Here is a 22,415-nt window from a genome sequence, read left to right on the forward strand (position 1 = left end):
CATGGACAGAATGATCTCCTCGTGTGCTCTATGAATGCCATATAGGAAAAGAATCATAGAATCTCTACAGTGCACAAAGACACCATTCGGCCCATCAAGTCTGCACTGACCCTTTAAAAGACCACCCCCACCTCTGCCCAATGCACCACCCTATTCCTGCAACCCCACCCCACCCTAAGGGACAATTTAGCATGACTAATCTGCCTAACCGGCACATATTTGGACCTGATGTTCTTACTTGGTCTCACCTATGTGCAACTCCAGCCTAATACCAACAAGCCTGATTCTTGGCTGCCTTCTGAAGTGACCCCGAGTAAGTCACCCAGCTTCATCAAACTGCAGGAAACGAAGGATAGGAAGTAAATGTCTGCCAGCAGTGCCCATAGCCAGATTTTTAAAAACTTGCATTTATATATTATTTTTCCCGACCACTGGATATCTCAAGGGCTTCACAGCTCGTGAGGCACCTTTTTTAGTGATGTTGATTGAGGGATAAATATTGGTCAGGGGCACCAGGGGCAGCTTCCCTTGCTCTTCTTCAAAATAGCGCCATGGGATATTTTACATCCACCTGAACAATTTGATGGCGCCTTGGTTTAACTTTCTTCTGAAAATCTGCGTCAGTGTCTGTGTGGAGTTTGCACTTTCTTCCAGTGTCTGCGTGGGTCTCGCCCCCACAACCCAAGGATGTGCAGGTTAGGTGGATTGGCCACGCTAAATTGTCCCTTAATTGGAAAAAAAGTAATTGGGTACTCTAAATTTATTTTTTAAAACTCTCATCTCAAAAACAGCGCTTCCAACAAAGCAACACTCCCTCAGAACCACACTGGAGTCAAAGCAACCCTAATCTCTGGCAGGTAGGGAAGGTCGTCTGTAAACAATTTAATAATCTCACCAATGGGCTCCTTCCTTGCGTTATATTTGAGAAAACAGAACCCAAATTTCATGAGGTTTCATCACCTCTCCAACTTTTTCTAAGGCACCAATTCACCTCAGGATTTGGTCCACTGGGACAGAACAATGTCCAACCGCTTTTCCCAGCATCTCACCCATCTCTACATTTCATATGTGCCATCTGTGGCTCAGCTGCTAAACACAATTGCCTCTAAATCACAAGGTTCTGGTTCAAGTCCCATTCCAGGACTTGAGCACAAAAATCAAGGCTGACACTGAGGGAAGAGTTGCTCTTTTGGTGGTGCCGTCCTTCAGATGAGACTTTAAACCAAGGTCCCTCTGTCTGTTCAGGGTGATGTAAAAGATCCCGTGGCACTATTTCGAAGAAGAGCAAACCCCAATGTCCTGGCCAAAATGTTTCCGTCAATCAATATCACAAAAAACAGATAATCTGTTCATGGTAGTTTGCTATACGTATACTGGCTGTCACATTAGAACAGTGACTGCACTTTATAATCTACTCCCTTGTCTATACAGTTAAGCACTTTGAGATGTCTGGTGGCTGACCATAGATCAGAATTCCCAGTCTGCTTGCCTCTCACCATTCCTGCAGTACAAAGCTACAAATTGACATTTTGTACACGTTTTGCTGAAAAGCCATGAAACACTACTTGCCTCCCAACAGTAAATAATAATCTTTACATTAAAACTGCAATGAAGTTACTGTGAAAAGCCCCTCATCGCCCCATTCCGGCGCCTGTTCAGGTACACAGAGAGAGAATTCAGAATGTCCAAGTCACCTAACAGCACGTCTTTCGGGACTTGTGGGAGGAAACTGGAGCACCAGGAGGAAACCCACACAGACATGGAGAGAACGTGCAGACTCTGCACAGACAGTGACCCAAGCTGGGAGTTGAACCTGGGACCTTGGCGCTGTGAAGCAACAGTGCTGCAATGCACCTTATGTTAACAAACATGTTAAGTGCAGAACTGAACTATTACAAATGGAGTGGTTTCAAAATCCAGAACATTTTCTACCTTGCACTGATGCTAGTGTAGTTCACGATGGAACTTTCAAAAACTTGTCAAAAGTACGTGAATTATTAGACATGAACTGGATTCAATTTGCCTGGTGTTCAAATTTTCATGGACTGAATGAAATTGCATGCTGACCTCTTGCCTCTTTACATCCATGTTCCACACAACAATCCCACCATCTGCACCACAAGAGATCAGCTGTCGAGTATGATGTGCATAACAAAGGGATTGAACTTTGTCACTGTATGACAGAAACAGAACAAATAGTTAGCTAAAGCAGCACAATTGCATTCATGTGCTGGTCAGAAAAGCAAGTGTACGTGCAAATCAATATAAATGCTGAACACTCACTTGTGGCCTTGTAATTCAATAGCAGTTCCCTTTCTGCCTCCTATATCCCACATAATAATGGAATGATCAGAGCTGCCTGAGAATAGTGTTCGTTGAACTGGGTCCCAGCAAAGTGCGGTGATGCTGCCTGAAAGACAGAGATTTTCTTTGATCCAGTTAATTGCTCTTTGATGAACGTAATAAAAGGCAGTCGAAAGACAAACATATGACATTTGGCATCGAGCAAGTTAATTCAATTTTTTCTTTGTGCTAGAAATTAATTCACAGAGGTACTTTCTACCTTGCTTTACTCCTGGTCAAACGTATCTGCCACCATTTGTTTTGGATCTTACATTAGCATTTTGCGCTGATCATGAAATATGCCAGTACTAAAGAATGGCACATTTTTCATTGGCAGTTACAGCAAACCCGCTCCCTGGGCAGGTGTAGGATGCAAATCAAAGCTTAATCCCAACCTTAGAAGAGCATCCTTACATCAGTGAGAATGTTTTCCTCTTCTCGGGTCAGCTGTGCTAAAACCCCTCTGGGTGAAATGAAAGATTTCGGAAATGTTGGACTGTAGACTCCTATTAAATAGGGCTGAGGAGACTTTCATCGCCCCTGTCTGGGTTGGATTTAAACTCAGTCCTAAAGCTACATGCAGAAAGAGTTCTCTTCTTGTCATAAATACAGGTTACAGACAACACGGTGGCACAGTAGTTAGCACTGCTGCCTCACACGCCGAGGTCCCAGGTTCGATCCCAGCTCTGGGTCACTGCCCGTGTGGAGTTTGCACATTCTCCCCGTGTTTGCGTGGGTCTCGCCCCCACAACCCAAAGATGTACAGGGTACGTGGATTGGCCACGCTAAATTGCCCCTAAATTGGAAAAAATGAATTGGGTACTCTACATTTATAAAAAAAATATAAAAATAAATACAGGTTACATCCATTCATTTACATTTTTCCTGAAGAGAAATGAAGCTAAATTAACTAAATTAATTAATTACCTCATTTTGAACAGTGGAAAGTACATAACCTGTTTATAGACAATGAGCATTTCACCCCATCTATTGATAAATTCTCTTTCCAACCTTCACAAACAAACAATATACACAAATCAGGAGACATGCCTGGAATACCTATAAAAGAACATTCTAATTGTTTATCACAAGAAACACACACGACATGCACTGCTTCAATTAGCATTCGCAATTATTTTGGCTTTCTTCACATACTCATTCAGGCTGTATACATTGTAGGTGTTTCCTTGATTGGCTCCAATGACTTAATCAGAAATAATTTGACTTGTATGGATGGCAAGGGAAAGGAGTTCAATTCAGCCCTGTGTACCATTGCCCTACAATGACCCGTCACCCTGGAAATGTAAAGTCTCCATAAAAAGGAACTAACTATGTGGAAGATGTTTGTACAGTCAGCTAGATGAAGCAGTACATAACACACTTGGCTTTCCTTCCTCTTTGAACTTCATCCCATTACTCAAGTCTTTATATATATCACAAAATGTTTCTCCATCTCAACCTAGCACATTTGCAAGTTCCGTCCAGCTCTGTCAGTGCAAGTAAATTTCTATAGACGGTACGGGATTGCTTACATTGCAGTATTCTACTTCAGAGACACAAGCTCTCTCCTCTTCCCACTGATCAGAGCGAAGCTCCAAAGGTTTTTAACTATGATAAGGATCAGAGATTGGACTGCTGCCTGGAACCATTCACTGGCAAGCTATCATTTAGTTTCAATTGCCGAGTATTTTCTTAGAATCCCTGCAGTGCAGAAGTCCATTCAGCCCATTGAGTCTGCACCGACCCTCAAAGAGCACCCCACCCACGCCCACTCCTTTGCTCTATTGCTGTAACCCCACCTAACCTGCATATCTTTGAACATTAAGTGGCAATTTAGCATGACCAATCCACCTAACCTGCACATCTTGGTACTGTGGAGGAAATGGGAGCCTGGAGAAATCCCACGCAGATACGGGGAGAACATGCAAACTCCGTAGTCACCCAAGGCCAGAATTGAACCCGGGTCCCTGGCACTGAGACAGCAGTGCTAACCACTGGGCTATTGTGCCGTCTTGTTCAACGTTCTCCCATTTCAGTGCCAACAGCTGCTGTTGTGTTTCCCGTCAGCAACACATTTTACCAATGACTGGAATGTGACTAGACCGTTAGCTAGAAATAATCTAAAGCAACTTCCAGATGTTAAACACACTTGCACGTTAGCAATGAAGGAAACATCGTTGAAGCAATGAGCAGAAGTAGGGAATTGTGCAAAGATTATTTGACTGAGACAAGGAAACAAACATGAACTCTCACTGGACAAGGTCTGGTTAGCTTACCACTGTGTCCTTTAAATGTCGTAACTACAGAGCAATTGTCTTGTTCAAGCTTCAAAATCGTCACCTGCCCAGAATAATCCCCCACAAAAGCATGCCGTGTTTCAATGTCAAATCTGAGAACTGCGGTTATGGAAAAGCATGAGTGCAAAGCAGTCTTAATTTAATTAAAATGCAACAAGTTACACTATACACAAGATAGCACATTAACTATTATGTTTAGGATACTGCAGACACGAGGCCCAAGCAGAGGTTCTGTGACTACCTAATCTTCGGCCACTCTCTGAACAGTGCCACGTAAAGCTTTTGTCCTGCCCCGTGCTCAGCACCCACTCCATCTCCAAGATAAATAGGACCATTGTCACTCGGTTCTGATGAGCTGAAAAAAGGAACAAATCATGTCGGTTCTCTGAAGCTCATGAATTTCACGTTAGCATAAAGCAAAATATATTAAAGTGACAAATGGTAGTGGCACCATAAATTAGAGCTATCAATGCTTCTCGGTAGCTTTTCAGCCTGCCTACTGACATTGCTACATTCATGGGAACCGTTTAAAGTGAATGCACTATTTCAAAGTCACTGCCCCACTTTCAAATGGCATAAAAATAGCTAGGCACAAAATGTACTAATGACCAGTTCTACTGTTAAGTTTCAACACAAACCTCCCTTCCAAGTCTCATTAAAGTCTCCTACACAAGACTGAAATATCAGGCCAAGATAGAGATTACAAAAGCAATGCCTGATAACAGCTCACAAGCATGTGGTTATTCTTCTTTAAGCTGGACACAAGAATAAACACATGTACTCTTAAATTTATATCTAAAAAGTTAGCCAAGTCACTGCCACTGAGCATAAAGAATGAAAACAGTTACAGGTTCAAGGAAATGTGGATGGACTGTGTCCCTGGAACTTTTTCAGGATGGACACAGTGTTCCTAAGCACCTTATTCTTTTGAGATGGGGACTGATTACTTCACTCAAAGAGTGGTGAATCTCTGGAATTCTCTACCCCAGGGGGTTGAGGATGTTCTATCATTGAATATATTTAAGACTGAGATAAACAGATGTTTGGTCTCTAGTAGAATTAAGGGATATGGGGAGCAAGTGGGGAAATTGGAGCAGCCCTGATCATATTGTATAACGGAGAGGCTCGACAAGCCACATGATCTACTCCTGTGGCTATTTCTTCTATTCTTATATTTCATAACAGAGGATTTGTTCAATAATGTAATTTTGCTCACTTGCTCAGAAATAAAAATGTTTCTCTCCCACCACACTGGGTCCTCATACGTAAGAGAAACACAGGCTCACAATGATTTGATCAAGGTTCATAAAACAATCACAGTATTTGAATATGTTTGTGTAGACAGTTTGTTTCAACTAAATGGGGTAGGGAGCACCAAGGGTCACAATCTCAAGTTATTTAAATGCAAGAACTAGGTTAGATGTGAAGTGGTAGTTTTTTTGCCAGAGAATAGTGGATTTGTGGAACAGGCTGCTGCCTCTGACTCACTGAATTCCTTCACCCAAGAGTTGGACTGGTTTCTGGCTGGGGTGGAGATAACCTTGAATAATGTTAGTCAGAGTCGGAATGGTCGTCTTAGGTTTTGAGCATGGAGGCATTTCATCAATATCCCAGCCAACTACCCACACCCCTACAACTGGCCTGGGTTTTTAACTGGGCTGTCATCTCTCTTCAGAGAGAGTATGTGGCATCAAGTGGAGTGGGATGGATCTGTATCATGATGCAGGGGGGCAGTGCCAGTAAGTAAGACAAGCTGAATGGACCAGTAAATCTTTCACTGCCCATCACTTTTTATACACAAGCATGAAATGGATCCGCTGGATAGCCAACTTGGTAAAAGCACAGGCAGGCTGCTCCATGACCTCTGCAACATAACGTCAACCTGTTGTTTTCAACCTCATTATAATGAGGCAACACCTAATGTGTCTGGTTAGTTCACAAAACAAAACCTTGCACTGAGTTTTCCCTTAGTTAACCACTCTTTGAGCAATGCAGAGATAGGATGAATGCGTGGCTCGAGAGATGGTGCAAGAGGGAGGGATTCAAATTCCTGGGGCATTGGGACCGGTTCTGGGGGAGGTGGGACCAGTACAAACCGGACGGTCTGCACTTGGGCAGGACTGGAACCGATGTCCTAGGGGGGGTGTTTTCTAGAGCTGTTGGGGAGGGTTTAAACTAATGTGGCAGGGGGATGGGAACCAATGCTGGAAGTTGGAAGGTAGTAAAACAGGGACAGAAACAAAAGGAAGTAAGGGGAAAAGTGCAAGGCAGAGAAGACATAGTCAGAAATCCATAAGGGCGACAGTACAAGGTACAGTGACTGAGGGGAGCACAGTGAATAGGCCCAGTAATAACAAAAGGAATAAAACTGGAGATGTTAAGATTCAAAACAGAGGTAAAAAAACCAACATAAGTGTACTTTACCTGAATGCTCGTAGTATTCGGAATAAAGTAAATGAGTTGGTGGCACAAATCATCGTGAAGGACTATGATTTAGTGGCCATTACTGAAACATGGTTAAAGGATGGTCACGACTGGGAGTTAAATATCCGAGGGTATCAAACTATTCGGAAGGACAGAGTGGATGGTAAGGGAGGTGGTGTTGCTCTGTTATTTAAGGATGACATCCGGGCAATAGTAAGGGATGATATCGGTGCTATGGAGGATAAGGTTGAATCCATTTGGGTGGAAATCAGGAATAGTAAAGCGAAAAAGTCACTGATAGGAGTAGTCTATCGGCCACCAAATAGTAACAAGATGGTGGGGCAGGCAATAAACAAAGAAATAACTGATGCATGTAGAAATGGTACAGCAGTTATCATGGGGGATTTTAATCTACATGTCGATTGGTTTAACCAGGTCGGTCAAGGCAACCGTGAGGAGGAGTTTATAGAATGTATCCGCGATAGTTTCCTAGAACAGTATGTAATGGAACCTACGAGGGAACAAGCGGTCCTAGATCTTGTCCTGTGTAATGAGACAGGATTGATTCATGATCTCATAGTTAGGGATCCTCTCGGAAGGAGCGATCACAATATGGTGGAATTTAAAATACAGATGGAGGGTGAGAAAGTAAAATCAAATACTAGTGTTTTGTGTTTAAACAAAGGAGATTACAAGGGGATGAGAGAAGAACTAGCTAAGGTAGACTGGGAGCTAAGACTTTATGGTGGAACAGTTGAGGAACAGTGGAGAACCTTCCAAGCGATTTTTCACAGTGCTCAGCAAAGGTTTATACCAACAAAAAGGAAGGACGGAAGAAAGAGGGAAAATCGACCGTGGATATCTAAGGAAATAAGGGAGAGTATCAAATTGAAGGAAAAAGCATATAAAGTGGCAAAGATTGCTGGGAGATTAGAGGACTGGGAAATCTTTAGGGGGCAACAGAAAGCTACTAAAAAAGCTATAAAGAAGAGTAAGATAGAGTATGAGAGTAAACTTGCTCAGAATATAAAAACAGACAGTAAAAGTTTTTACAAATATATAAGACAAAAAAGAGTGGCTAAGGTAAATATTGGTCCTTTAGAGGATGAGAAGGGAGTTTTAATAATGGGAAATGAGGAAATGGCTGAGGAACTGAACAGGTTTTTTGGGTCGGTCTTCACAGTGGAAGACACAAATAACATGCCAGTGACTGATAGAAATGAGGCTATGACAGGTGAGGACCTTGAGACGATTGTTATCACTAAGGAGGGAGTGATGGGCAAGCTAATGGGGCTAAAGGTAGACAAGTCTCCTGGCCCTGATGGAATGCATCCCAGAGTGCTAAAAGAGATGGCTAGGGAAATTGCAGATGCACTAGTGATAATTTACCGAAATTCACTAGACCATGGGGTGGTCCCGGTGGATTGGAAATTAGCAAACGTGACGCCACTGTTTAAAAAAGGAGGTAGGCAGAAAGCAGGAAATTATAGGCCAGTGAGTTTAACTTCGGTAATAGGGAAGATGCTGGAATCTATCATCAAGGAAGAAATAGCGAGGCATCTGGATAGAAATTGTCCCATTGGGCAGACGCAGCATGGGTTCGTAAAAGGCAGGTCGTGCCTAACTAATTTAGTGGAATTTTTTGAGGACATTACCAGTGCAGTAGATAACGGGGAGCCGATGGATGTGGTATATCTGGATTTCCAGAAAGCCTTTGACAAGGTGCCACACAAAAGGTTGCTGCATAAGATAAAGATGCATGGCATTAAGGGTAAAGTAGTAGCATGGATAGAGGATTGGTTAATTAATAGAAAGCAAAGAGTTGGGATAAATGGGTGTTTCTCTGGTTGGCAATCAGTAGCTAGTGGTGTCCCTCAGGGATCCGTGTTGGGCCCACAATTGTTCACAATTTACATTGATGATTTGGAGTTTGGGACCAAGGGCAATGTGTCCAAGTTTGCAGATGACACTAAGATTAGTGGTAAAGCGAAAAGTGCAGAGGATACTGGAAGTCTGCAGAGGGATTTGGATAGGTTAAGTGAATGGGCTCGGGTCTGGCAGATGGAATACAATGTTGACAAATGTGAGGTTATCCATTTTGGTAGGAATAACAGCAAACGGGATTATTATTTAAACGATAAAATATTAAAGCATGCCGCTGTTCAGAGAGACTTGGGTGTGCTAGTGCATGAGTCACAGAAGGTTGGTTTACAAGTGCAACAGGTGATTAAGAAGGCAAATGGAATTTTGTCCTTCATTGCTAGAGGGATGGAGTTTAAGACTAGGGAGGTTATGTTGCAATTGTATAAGGTGTTAGTGCGGCCACACCTGGAGTATTGTGTTCAGTTTTGGTCTCCTTACTTGAGAAAGGACGTACTGGCGCTGGAGGGTGTGCAGAGGAGATTCACTAGGTTAATCCCAGAGCTGAAGGGGTTGGATTATGAGGAGAGGTTGAGTAGACTGGGACTGTACTCGTTGGAATTTAGAAGGATGAGGGGGGATCTTATAGAAACATTTAAAATTATGAAGGGAATAGATAGGATAGATGCGGGCAGGTTGTTTCCACTGGCGGGTGACAGCAGAACTAGGGGGCATAGCCTCAAAATAAGGGGAAGTAGATTTAGAACTGAGTTTAGGAGGAACTTCTTCACCCAAAGGGTTGTGAATCTATGGAATTCCTTGCCCAGTGAAGCAGTTGAGGCTCCTTCATTACATGTTTTTAAGGTAAAGATAGATAGTTTTTTGAAGAATAAAGGGATTAAGGGTTATGGTGTTCGGGCCGGAAAGTGGAGCTGAGTCCACAAAAGATCAGCCATGATCTCATTGAATGGCGGAGCAGGCTCGAGGGGCCAGATGGCCTACTCCTGCTCCTAGTTCTTATGTTCTTATGTTCTTTGGAAACACCAAGATCGGTAAAGCAACAGTTTCCTAGTCCTTGGCAATGGATGAAATACCGAGACTCAATCTTTGTACGCTCATGCTTTCTCTCCCTTCCAATTGAAAAAAAAAGAAGTTCCTTACCAAGGTAGCTCTTTGCAGGAATCATTTTGTTGTAGTCTTCAGACAGTATAAACTCCTGACAAAAGACACAACATTTGAGTTGCAAATTTTTCTCAGGTCATTTTTATATACAGATTTAAATTAAACCAGCACTGCTTTTGGTCATTTGAAATTCGAAGAAAAGTCAGCATTAGAATTTCTATTTAAAGGACAGTCCCCATGCATATAGTTGGCAGGTTTGTGTGAATACTATTTTCCCACTGTATACAGTGCCTGGTGTAACAAACAAATGCTGTTAGGTTTAACAGATCTAAGAATAATTCTGTTCAGTACATACAGAGGGTGATTCAAAAATTTGCATTGACAATAGATAAATTTGTTAATTTTGCTGAGATTAATGTAGTCATTTTCAAACTCATAACTTCAATTTTCAAATCCTCTCTGGTCACAGGTGAGGTGCCTGGAAATTATATGCCACTCAATCTAACCTTGGTGGTGGGGAAGTTACCAGAAAGATTTATATTTCAAAGTATATTTTAACTAAACATTTTTTAATGGATACAGAACAATAAAATAAAACAAAACACAGCTGCATACAAATAAACGGATGCCATCTTTTATAAAAGTCCTCAATTACACCTCTTAACGTATATTTAATTTTCTCAAGATGCAAAAACTCCATAAGATCCCCCAGCCATACCAAGGCATTGGATGGAGAAGCTGACGTCAACTCTAACAGCACCCGCCTGCGAGTGATCAGAGAGATGAAGCCCAAGACATCTGCCCCCGCACCCATCTGCAGACCTGACACACCAAATATGGCCACCATGGGGCTGGGGTCCAATTCCATTCGTAGAATCGCCGACATGGTGCTGAAGGAGGAAACTCAAAATCTCACCAGCTCAGGTCATGCCCGGAACATGTGCACATGATTTGCCAGACTCCTCCCACAATATTTACACTTATCTTCCATTTCCTCAAACAACTGACTCATCTTAGCCCTACTTGAGTGCACCCGGTGTACAACTTTCAACTGTATTAGCCCCAGTCCCGTGTAAGACAAAGAAGCATTCACCATACGCAAGGCCTCACACTACACCCCCTGATCTAATTCCACCCCAAATTCCTCCCACTTGGCCTTAGTCCCCAACAGGGATGCAGCATCCTCCTCCATTATCCTCCTGTAAATTCCCGAGGTGCTCCCCATCTCTATCCCGAGTGACAGAACCCGGTCCAACAATGAGAAGAGCGGCACTACCGGAGCGATGGGAAGCCGTTCCTCGCAAAGTCCCAAACCTGCAGATATACTTAAAGTTCTCCACTGTGAAAGCCCAAACTTCTCTGGTAACTCCTGTGGATTCGCAAACCACCCCTCCAGAAACATGTTCCCCAAACCTTCCACCCACTTGTCCACCCAGCCTCGAAACCTGGCATCCAATCTTGCCGCTCAAACATGTCGTTATCACATATCAGCACCAGTTTGAACATCCTACCCAACTAAAATGCTGCAAAATTGCCGCCATATTTTCAACGTCACGTCCACCAATGGGTTACACAAAAACTTCCTTGGAGAAAACAGAAATGGACCGTTGCCAGCACCCACAGCCCCGACCCCCTACAGAAACCCGATTCCATCCTCACCCAAACTGCACCCTGGTTCCCACACCAGCCCAATACCTTCTCAACACTCCTGGTTGCCTCCTCCAAATATCTGATTAAGTTCGTCAAACACGACCTTCCCGTAAGAAATCCATATCGCCCAGGGCAGCACGGTGATGCAGTGGTTAGCACTGCTGCCTTATGGCGTCAAGGTCCCAGGTTCGATTCCGACTCTGGGTCACTGTCCATGTGGAGTTTGCACACTCTCCCCGTGTTTGCATGGGTTCTGCTCCCATAACCCAAACATGTGCAGGCTAGGTGGATTGGCCACACTAAATTGCCCACTGATTGGAAAGAAAAATTAATTGGGTACTCTAAATTTAAAAGGAAGAAATTCATGCCGCCCAATAATAATAGAAGATCAAACTCGGCAACACCAAGCTCCCAAATTACCGATTCCTCTGCAGGACTGTACGCCTAATCCTAGCAAGCTTACCCGCCCAAATAGAGGACAAAATCAGTCTATCCATCCCACAAAATCGCTTTTGGCAAAAAAAACAGCAAGATTTGGAATAGGAACAGAAATCGTGGCAGAATGTTCATCCTCACAGACTGCTATCCCACCTGTCGATCAGGCTTAACCCTACCCACCAGACCTCTTAAGTTCAATTTCTGAAGCCAAGCCCAAACTCGCGCTACCTGCACATTTAAGTCCCTAGAATATGTGCCCATCAAACGCAATGGCTACATTCCCAGATTAACTCCCTTCTTCGGCGGGGTGACCAAAAAACACTTATCTTCTCAAAATTTAACTTGTACCCAGAGAACGCACCAAACCACTTCAGCAGCGCCATTATGCTCCCCGGACCGGGTCCGAGACGTACATAACAAGTCATCAGCATTCAGGGGCACCCTATGCTTTACTAGAAAGATTTCTGAGGTAAAGAATATATCTACACTGGGTAGACACAGATTAGGGACACAGATTGTGCAAGGGGCTAGTTTAGCACAGTGGGCTAAACAGCTGGCTTGTAATGCAGAACAAGGCCAGCAGCGCGGGTTCAATTCCCGTACCGGCCTCCCCGAACAGGCGCTGGAATGTGGCGACTAGGGGCTTTTCACAGTAACTTAATTGAAGCCTACTTGTGACAATAAGTGATTATCGGGGAAAGTCTGCATGGATTTCGGGAATGTTGTGTTTGACAAATTTAACCAAATTTTTGGAGGAGGTAACCAGGAGTGTTGATAAGGGTTATGTATTTGATGTGGTCTTTATGAACACCAGCAAGCCTTTTGATAAGGTCCCTCGTGGCAGACTGGTCAAGAAAGTATGGGCCCACAGGATCCAAGGCAAAATGGCACACTGGTCCAAAATTGGCTAAGGCACAGGAAGCAGAGGGTGATGGTAGAGGGATGCTTCTGTGACTGCAAATCTGTTTCCAATGGGATTTCGCAGGACTTGGTGCTAGGCCCCTTGCTATTTCTGGTGTACATTAATGATCTGAGCTTAAATGCAAGGGGGTTTGATCAAGAAGTTTGCGGATGACACAAAAATGGATAGGGTGGTAAATAGTGAGGAAGATAGCCGTAGACTACAGGAGGATATCAATGAACTGGTCAGGTGGGCAGAGCAGTGGCAAATGGAATTTAACCTGGACAAGTGTAAGGTGTACTTGGGGAGGGCTAACAAGGCAAAAGATTACAGTATGAATGATAGGACCTGGAAACTGAAGATGAGAGGGACGGTGGAGTGCATATCCATATTTCCCTGAAAGAGGCAGGACAGGTAGATAAGGTGGTCAAGATGACATATGGGATACATCCTTTCATTAGCCAAGGCACAGAATGCAAAAGCAGGGAGGTCATGCTGGAACTATATAAAATGTTGGTTAGGCCACAACTGGAATACTCCATACAGTTCTGGTTACCACATTATAGGAAGGATGTGACTGCATGCAAGAGGGTGCAGAGGAGATTTACCAGAATGCTACCTGGGACGAGGGGTCTGAGCTATGAGGAAAGATTGAATAGGCAGGCGTTGTTTTCCTCGAGTAGTGAAGGTTGAGAGTGAACCTGATAGAGGTGTATAAGAATATGAGGGCAGAGATAGGTTGCATAGGAAGGCTATTTTTTTCCATTATTAGAGGGGTCAGTAAATAACCAGGGGGCATAGATTTAAGTAAGAGGTAGAAGGCTAAGAGGGAAGTTGAGGAGAAAAGTTTTCACTCAGAATATGGTGGGTCTCTGGAACTCACTGCTTGAAAGGATGGTTGAGTCAGAAACTCTCAGAACATTTAAGAAGTATTTCAGGGCTATGTGCCAAGCGCTGGAAAATAGGATTAGTGTAGTCAGATCTTTGTTGACCAGTGTGGATATGATGGGCTGAATGGTCTCCTTCTGTGCTGTAAACATCCATGAATCTACCTCTGGAACCATCAGCTGTTCGTTGGAGAACAAGTTAAACAGGTTGGGTGTGCTCTTGCATTAAAATGAATCTGGAATGTGTCAACTCACTCCAATATTATTTCAAAGTTTTTTTTTTAAATATCATTTTTATTGGAATTTTTTACAGAAAATATAAAACATAACGACAAACAATGAAATGCAACAAAATAACCCATAATAACTGTGACACCCCCAGACCGTATCGACGCATGTATCACATCCCTCCACCCCCCAACCCCAATGAGCAACAAAAGAACTTTAAAATATATTAAAATTAAATAAACAAACATTGTCATTGTCCGCCCCCCCTTTCCCTCCCCTTCCCCCGCCCCTTCCCCTCCCTCCCACCCTTTCCTCCCTCCCCCTTCCCTCCCTCCCTCCCCCTTTCCCTTTCCCTCCTTCCCTCCCCCTCCCCCTCCCCTTTCCCTCCCCCTTTCCCTCCCCCTTTCCCTCCCCTCCCCCTCCCCCCCTTTCCCTCCCCCTCCCTCCCTTTCCCTCCCCCTCCCCCCCTTTCCCTCCCCCCCTTTCCCTCCCCCTCCCCCCCTTTCCCTCCCCCTCCCCCCCTTTCCCTCCCCCTCCCCCCCTTTCCCTCCCCCTCCCCCCCTTTCCCTCCCCCTCCCTCCCTTTCCCTCCCCCTCCCCTCCCCCCCTTTCCCTCCCTTTCCCTCCCCCTCCCTCCCTTTCCCTCCCCCTCCCCCTCCCCCCTCCCTTTCCCTCCCCTTTCCCTCCCCTTTCCCTCCCCCTCCCGGGTTGCTGCTGCTACTGTCCCTGTATCCTATCGTTGAGCCAGAAAGTCGAGAAAAGGTTGCCACCGCCTAAAGAACCCTTGTACCGACCCTCTCAGGGCGAATTTGACCTTCTCTAGCTTAATGAAACCCAGCATGTCATTGATCCAGGTCTCCACGCTTGGGGGCCTCGCATCCTTCCATTGTAGCAAGATCCTTCGTCGGGCTACCAGGGACGCAAAGGCCAGCACACCGGCCTCTTTCGCCTCCTGCACTCCCGGCTCCACCCCAACCCCAAAAATCGCGAGTCCCCATCCTGGCTTGACCCTGGATCCCACCACCCTCGACACCGTCCTCGCCACCCCCTTCCAGAACTCCTCCAGTGCCGGGCATGCCCAGAACATATGGGCATGGTTCGCTGGACTCCCCGAGCACCTGACACACCTGTCTTCACCCCCAAAGAACCTACTCATCCTCGTCCCAGTCATGTGGGCCCTATGCAGCACCTTGAATTGGATGAGGCTAAGCCGTGCACACGAGGAGGAAGAATTAACCCTCTCCAGAGCATCAGCCCATGTCCCGTCTTCGATCTGTTCCCCCAGTTCCCACTCCCACTTAGCTTTCAGCTCCTCTACTGACGCCTCCTCCGCCTCCTGCATAACCTTGTAGATATCAGATATCTTCCCCTCTCCGACCCAGACCCCCGAAAGCACCCTGTCACTCACCCCCCTCGCGGGAAGATATTATTTCAAAGTTACTGTATAAGGACAAAGTCTCTTTCAGAGAGTTCAAACATAGTCAGAATGCATTGGTAGCCAGCAAGAGCAGCTCAAAACCATGGAGAGTTTGGACTGAAAGACATGTAATCAGGAATTACTCGAAATGGCCAGCCCATTTAATAGTTTACATAGGATATTGCAACCCAGAACAAGGGCATTCTCAACAAGTCTATGTCAGTGTTCATGCTTTAAATGAGCCTCCTTCCAACTTTCCTCAGCTAATTGTCAACATATTTCCTTATCTAACATCTGATGGGTTATCTATGTTGGTCTAACATCGACTGCAACTGGATGCAGTAAAACGAGAAACAGGCTTCCGACACAGGAGATGGTCCAACACTGTTTTATTGAACCTGTTGATTGCTGTACATAATCTGCTGTGGGTTGACACTCCATTAACCTAACTGATAACCTCCCACTGGCTTGACCAGACTAGCTCTCTGCCACATGGTGATGATGTTCATTGGCCTGTGCACTGTGACTATCTCCCTGGCCGTGTTCTGTGAGAGAGGGAGAGCCTTAATGCCCTGTGGGCTTTAAAGTGGTGGTGTCCTGTCTGGTGATTGGTTGTTCTGTGTCATGTGTGTTCATTGGTTATCCTGTGTGTCAATTACTGCATCTCATGATATACATGAGTGGATATTATGACAACATCCCCTTAAGACATGTATACTATTTGCCTCAGCTACTCCCTGGGGTAGCAAGATCCACATTCTCATCACTCTCTGCGTGAACAATCTTTCTTCTGAATTCCTTATTTTATTTCTTGGTGAATATCTGATATCGATGGCTCTAGGTTTCCCCTTCATCACAAAGAACAAAGAAAATTACAGCACAGGACAGGCCCTCCATGCCTGCACCAACAATGCTGCCCATCTGAAATAAAATCCCCTACCCTTCCGGGGACCATATCCCTCTATTCCCATCCTATTCATGTATCTTTCAAGACACCCCTTAAAAGTCACTATCGCTGGGCAGCATGGTGGCTCAGTGGTTAGCACTGCTGCCTCACGGCACCGAGGACCAGGGTTCAATCCCCACCCCGGGTCTCTGTCCGTGTGGAGTTTGCACATTCTCCCCATGTCTGTGTGGGTCTCATCCCCACAACCAAAAGGATGTGCAAGGTAGATGGATTGGCCACACTAAATTGCCCCTTAATTGGAAAAAAAGAATTGGGTACTGTAAATTTTAAAAGGTCACTATTGTATCTGCTTCCACTACCTCCCGGCAGCGGGTTCCAAGCTCCCACCACCTTCAGTGTAAAAGAAAATTGCCTTGTACATCTCCTTTAAACTAGCCCCTCGCACCTTAAACTTATGCCCCTAGTAATTGACTCTTCCACCCTGGGAACAAGCCTCCAACTATCCACTCTGTCCATGCCGCTCAATCTTGTAGACTTCTACCAGGTCGCCCCTCAGCCTCCGTCGTTCCAGTGAGAACAAACCAAGTTTCTCCAACCTCTCCTCAGAGCTAATGCCCTCCATACCAGGCAACATCCTGGTAAATCTTTTCTGTAACCTCTCCAAAGCCTCCACATCCTACTGGTAGTCGGCGACCAGAATTGAACACTATATTCCAAGTGCAGCCTAACTAAGGTGCAACAAGACTTGCCAATTTTTAAACTCAATGCCCCGGCCAATGAAGGCAAGCACACCTAATGCCTTTTAAAAAAAATTATTTTTAGCAAAATCCAGGGGGGGGCTAGCCCTCCCAAATCTACAATTCTACCACTGGGCGGCAACAGCCGAGCGAGTAAGGGGATAGATCTAGGAGCCAGAAGCCGAGTGGGTGCGTGCGGAGGAGGCCTCCTGCATGGGGACCTTCCTCCGGGCCACGGCAGCACTCCCATCCCCACCCAAAAAACACTCCAGCAGCCCAGTGGTGACAGCCACCCTCCAATCCTGGAACCAACTGCGGCAGCAATTTGGCCTGAACAAAACGTCGGACAAGGCTCCCATCTGTAACAACCATAGGTTCAAACCAGCACTGACTGACACCACCTTCAAAAGGTGGAGGCAGGACGGGGAGACACTGACAGTTAGGGACCTATACACGGACGACAGGATCGCAACACTGGACGAACTGACAGAGAAATTTCGGCTAGCTGGGGGGGGAACGAGCTACGGTACCTGCAGCTCAAAAACTTCCTACGAAAGGAGACAAGGACGTACCCACAACCGCCACGACAGACACTACTGGAAGACCTACTGGACGCAAGTATCCTAGAGAAAGGGAACTGTAGCGACATGTATGACCGACTGGTAGAAAGGGACGACACCGTACTGGACGCAACAAGGAGGAAATGGGAGGACGACCTGGGGATGGAGATAGGGTGGGGACTCTGGAGCGAAGCACTGCATAGGGTCAACTCCACCTCCACGTGCACAAGGCTCAGCCTGACGCAACTAAAAGTGGTACATAGAGCCCACTTAACGAGAAACCGTATGAGTAGGTTCTTCCCGGAGGTGGAGGACAGATGTGAACGGTGCCAAAGAGGCCCGGCCAACCACGCCCACATGTTCTGGTCTTTCCCCAGACTTGTGGAGTACTGGACAGCCTTCTTCGAGGCTATGTCCAAAGTGTTGGGGGTGAGGGTGGAGCCATGCCCGATAGTGGCGGTCTTCAGGGTTTCAGAACAGCCAGATCTATTCCTGGGGAGGCGGGCGGACGCCCTTGCCTTTGCCTCCCTGATCGCCCGCCGTAGAATCCTGTTTGGCCGGCGGTCAGCAGCACCGCCCAGAGCTGCAGACTGGCTGTCCGACCTCTCGCAATCTCTCCAAATGGAGAAAATCAAATTCGCCATCCGAGGGTCGGACGACAGCTTCCACAGAACGTGGGAGCCATTCATTCAACTGTTCCGGGACCTGTTTGTGGCCAATGTACAAGAGGAAGAATAGTCGGGTGGCCAAGAATCAGGGGAAAATGGACGGGAATCGGGGGAAGGTAGCCGGGGGGGGGCTACGGGTTCATTACCTAGCTAAGGCCCAAAACCAAACTAAATAAATGCCAATAAACATGTGCCTCGGCCATATTGGGGAATGTAAAATATGTATGCCGGCTAAAGGGGCAGTTATTATTACGAAGATTTTTTTTTTATAAATTTAGATTAGCCAATTATTTTTTCCAATTAGGTGGCAATTTTGCGTGGCCAATCCACCTACTCTGCACATTTTTGGGTTGTGGGGGCGAAACCCACGCAAACACGGGGAGAATGTGCAAACTCCACACGGACAGTGACCCAGAGCTGGGATCGAACCTGGGACCTCAGCGCCGTGAGGCGGTTGTGCTAACCACTAGGCCACCGTGCTGCCCCTATTACGAAGATGCTTACCTGTAAATATATATGTTAATTTTTGCGTGTTCTTTTCTTTTTCTCTCTCCCTAACAATTTGTAATTTGTTCAATATAAAACATGAAAACTGAATAAAAAACATTTATAAAAAAAAATTATTTTTATTCAGATTTATATTGAAACAAAATTTCTACATAACCATTAACAACATTTAACAAATCAAGGTGAGCATTAACATTATATGAAAAAAAGAATATGCAGTAAGTGAACATTCCTTCCCCCGCTGGTTTGCTGCTGCTGCTGACATTTTACTGCTCTCCCAGAAAGTCGAGGAACAGCTGCCCACCTCCGAGAGAACCCCATCATGGACCCCCTCAAGGCAAACTTTATTTTCTCAAGACTGAGAAACCCAGCCATGTCACCAACCCAGGTCTCCACACGCGGGGGCTTCGAGTCTCTCCACATTAAAAGGATCCGTCTCCGGGTTACAGGGAGGCAAAGGCCAAAACCTTGGTCTCTTTCGCTTCCTGAACTCCTGGATCGTCTGACACACCAAAGATCGCTATCTCTGGACTCGGCACCACCCACGTGTTTAGGACCTTGGACATTGCCTTAGCGAATCCCTGCTAGAATCCTTTGAGAGCCGGACATGCCCAGAACATATGGACATGGTTCGCTGGGCTTCCCGCACATCTATCCTCAGTCCCAAAGAACTTGCTCATTCTCGCTGCCACCATGTGTGCCCGATGGACCACCTTAAATTGAATTAAGCTAAGCCTGGCACATAATGAGGAGGAATTAACCCTGCTTAGGGCATCAGCCCATGGGCCCGCATCCAGCTCCCCACCTAGCTCCTCCTCCCACTTGCCCTTAAGTTCCAAGCCTATTGCCTTCTTGACTACCTTCTCCACCTGTGTTGCCACTTGCAGTGACCTGTGGACCTGTACACCCAGATCCCTCTGCCTATCAATAGTTTTAAGGGTTCTGCCATTTACTGTATATTTCCCATATGTATTGGACCTTCCAAAATGCATTACCTCACATTTGTCGAACTAAACTTCATCTGCCACCTCTCCATCCAAGTCTCCAACCAATCTATGTCCTGCTGTATCCTCTGGCGGTCGTCATCACGATCCGTAATTCCACCAACCTTTGTGTCACCTGCAAACTTACTAATCAAACCAATTACGTTTCCTCCAAATCATTTATATATATATGTTACAAACAGCAACGGTCCCAGCACTGATCCCCGAGGAACACCACTAGTCACAGCCCTCTATTCAAAAATGCACCCTTCCACTGCTATCTTCTATGACCGAGCCAGTTCTGTATCCAACTCACCTCAGATCCCGTGTAACTTCACCTTCTGTATCAGTGTGCCATGAGGGACCTTGTCAAAGGCCTTACTGAAGTCCATGTAGACCACATCCACTGCCCTATCCTCTTCAATCATCTTTTTTATTTCCTCGAAATACTTGATCAAATTACTAAGACACGACCTCCCCTTTACAAAGCCATGTTGCCCCTCGCTAATACGTCCACTTATTTCCAAGTGGGAATAAATCCTGTCTCAAAGAATTCTCTCCAATCATTTCCCTATCACTGACGTAAGGCTCACTTGCCTGTAATTACCTGGATTAGCCTTGCTACCCTTTTTAAACAAAGGAACAACATTTGCTATTCTTCAATATAGCCAGTGAGGATACAAAGATTTCTCTCAAGGCTCCAGCAATTTCCTCCCTTGCCTTTCCCAGTATTCTGGGGTATATCCCATCAGGCCCTGTAACTTGTCTATCTTAATGGTTTTCAAGACCCCAAATGCCTCCTTTTTTTATCTCAACACGACCCAAACTATCTGCACACCCTTCCCCAGACTCATCATCCACCAAGTTCTTCTCTTTGGTGAATACTGACGCAGAGTACACATTTAATACCTCACCCATTTCCCCTGGCTCCACGCATAGATTTCCTCCCCTGTCCTTGAGAGGGCCAACCCTCTCCCTGGCTATAAGGGGAATGTTCTTTGAATGGACAGAGACCAAACCTGTTCACCCTTTCATGACAGGCATAACCTCATAATTTTTTTGAAATTGTTCTGTACATTCTCTGCTACCTCTATATCATCTGTAAAATATGACCAGAACTGTACACAGTACTCAAAAGTGTGGTTTAACCAAGGTTAAACTAGTATAATTTCCCTGTTTAATTCTAGTCCCCAGACCTAGATCCTTGTGCTCGATTTGCTTTTGGTCTGACTTTATTAAACAACATCATATTTTTAGTCATTTGTGTACTTGTACTCCCAGATCTCTTTGCTCTTCTGTTCTATTTATTCTTATTTTCTAAATATGATGTGACCTCATTGTTTTTCTTCCCAAAATGACATAATTCACACTTCTGTTGAAAATAATATGCCACTTACATGCCCGTTCTTGCAATTTGGTTTAGTCCTACTCAGTGTTGATCATATCTCCCAATGTGGTGTTGCCTGCAAATTTAGAAATTGGGTTGATTCCAAAGAGTCTTCCCGGCACTGATCCTTGTTGAGCAGCATATTCTGCCTCTAAACAGCTATGCCTTCACTTACTTTGCCTTGCAGCCAGCCAGCTATCCATTCTGCGAATGGTCCCCTGACTCTTCAATCTGACTTTATTCATTGGCCTATTACACCGTCTTATTAATGGAGTTTTGGAAATCTAGATCTATTACATCTAGTACATTATCTTGGCCTATCATCTCGATTATCTCTTCTAAGAATTCAAAGCGGTTGATCAAGCAAGACATCCCCTTTTGAAATCCATGTGGAAATTTTTTTTTTTTTTAAGGTCTATAGAGGTTTTATTTTCTTTAGTGGGGATTCCATTTTTTCCTACTGCAGATGTTAACCAATTGTTCTAGTTACCTTGACATGTTCTGTCCCCCTTCTTGCACTATAGCTTTGATTTTTAAAAAAAATATAAATTTAGAGTAGCCAATTATTTTTTTTTCCAATTAAGGAGCAATTTAGCATGGCCAATCCACCTAGCCTGCACACCTTTTTGGGTTGTGGGGGTGAGACCTACGCAGACACATGGAGAATTTGCCAACTCCACACGGTCAGTGACCCAAGGCCACGATCAAACCCGGGTCTTCAGCGCAGTAAGGCAGCAGTGCTAACCACTGTGCCACCATGCTGCCCTACTATATCTTTTTAATAATTAATTGTTAAATGTGTTATAGTGCATCTCATTCCTAGATTCTTTCAGAAGTGACTTTATAATCAATGCCTAAGATAATACGAATTGGTTACCACGATTTACTTGATATAGACAGCTATTTGGGATAAAGTGGGACAGTGTAACTGGTGGTATTTGATCACTAATACTTAACATTTTCTTGGATTTGGTTATTCACTTTTCTTGGTCAAAGTGGATACTTATTTTTTTTTTAAATTTAGATTACCCAATTATTTTTTCCAATTAAGGGGCAATTTAGCGTGGCCAATCCACCTACTCTGCACATTTTTGGATTGT

At 45.0% G+C, this 22,415-nt stretch overlaps 1 protein-coding gene across 2 annotated transcripts in view; it reads right to left on the minus strand.

Annotated features, from left to right (window-relative positions):
• The window catches only part of wdfy2 (WD repeat and FYVE domain containing 2), a 65,863-nt gene that overhangs the window by 24,707 nt on the left and 18,741 nt on the right, over positions 1–22,415 (minus strand). The window contains exons 4-8 of one of the 2 annotated variants that reach the window (XM_038802586.1): positions 10,086–10,140; positions 4,845–4,995; positions 4,620–4,732; positions 2,284–2,410; positions 2,068–2,173 (exon numbers count right to left, since the gene is read on the minus strand). In XM_038802586.1, the coding sequence (XP_038658514.1) occupies positions 2,068–2,173; positions 2,284–2,410; positions 4,620–4,732; positions 4,845–4,995; positions 10,086–10,140 (552 nt within the window). The remainder of the gene's footprint in view (positions 1–2,067; positions 2,174–2,283; positions 2,411–4,619; positions 4,733–4,844; positions 4,996–10,085; positions 10,141–22,415) is intronic. The other variant, XM_038802587.1, reaches the window with a different exon arrangement.

The sequence above is a fragment of the Scyliorhinus canicula genome, chromosome 7 (assembly GCF_902713615.1).
Source record: "Scyliorhinus canicula chromosome 7, sScyCan1.1, whole genome shotgun sequence".
Lineage (NCBI taxonomy): Eukaryota > Metazoa > Chordata > Chondrichthyes > Carcharhiniformes > Scyliorhinidae > Scyliorhinus > Scyliorhinus canicula.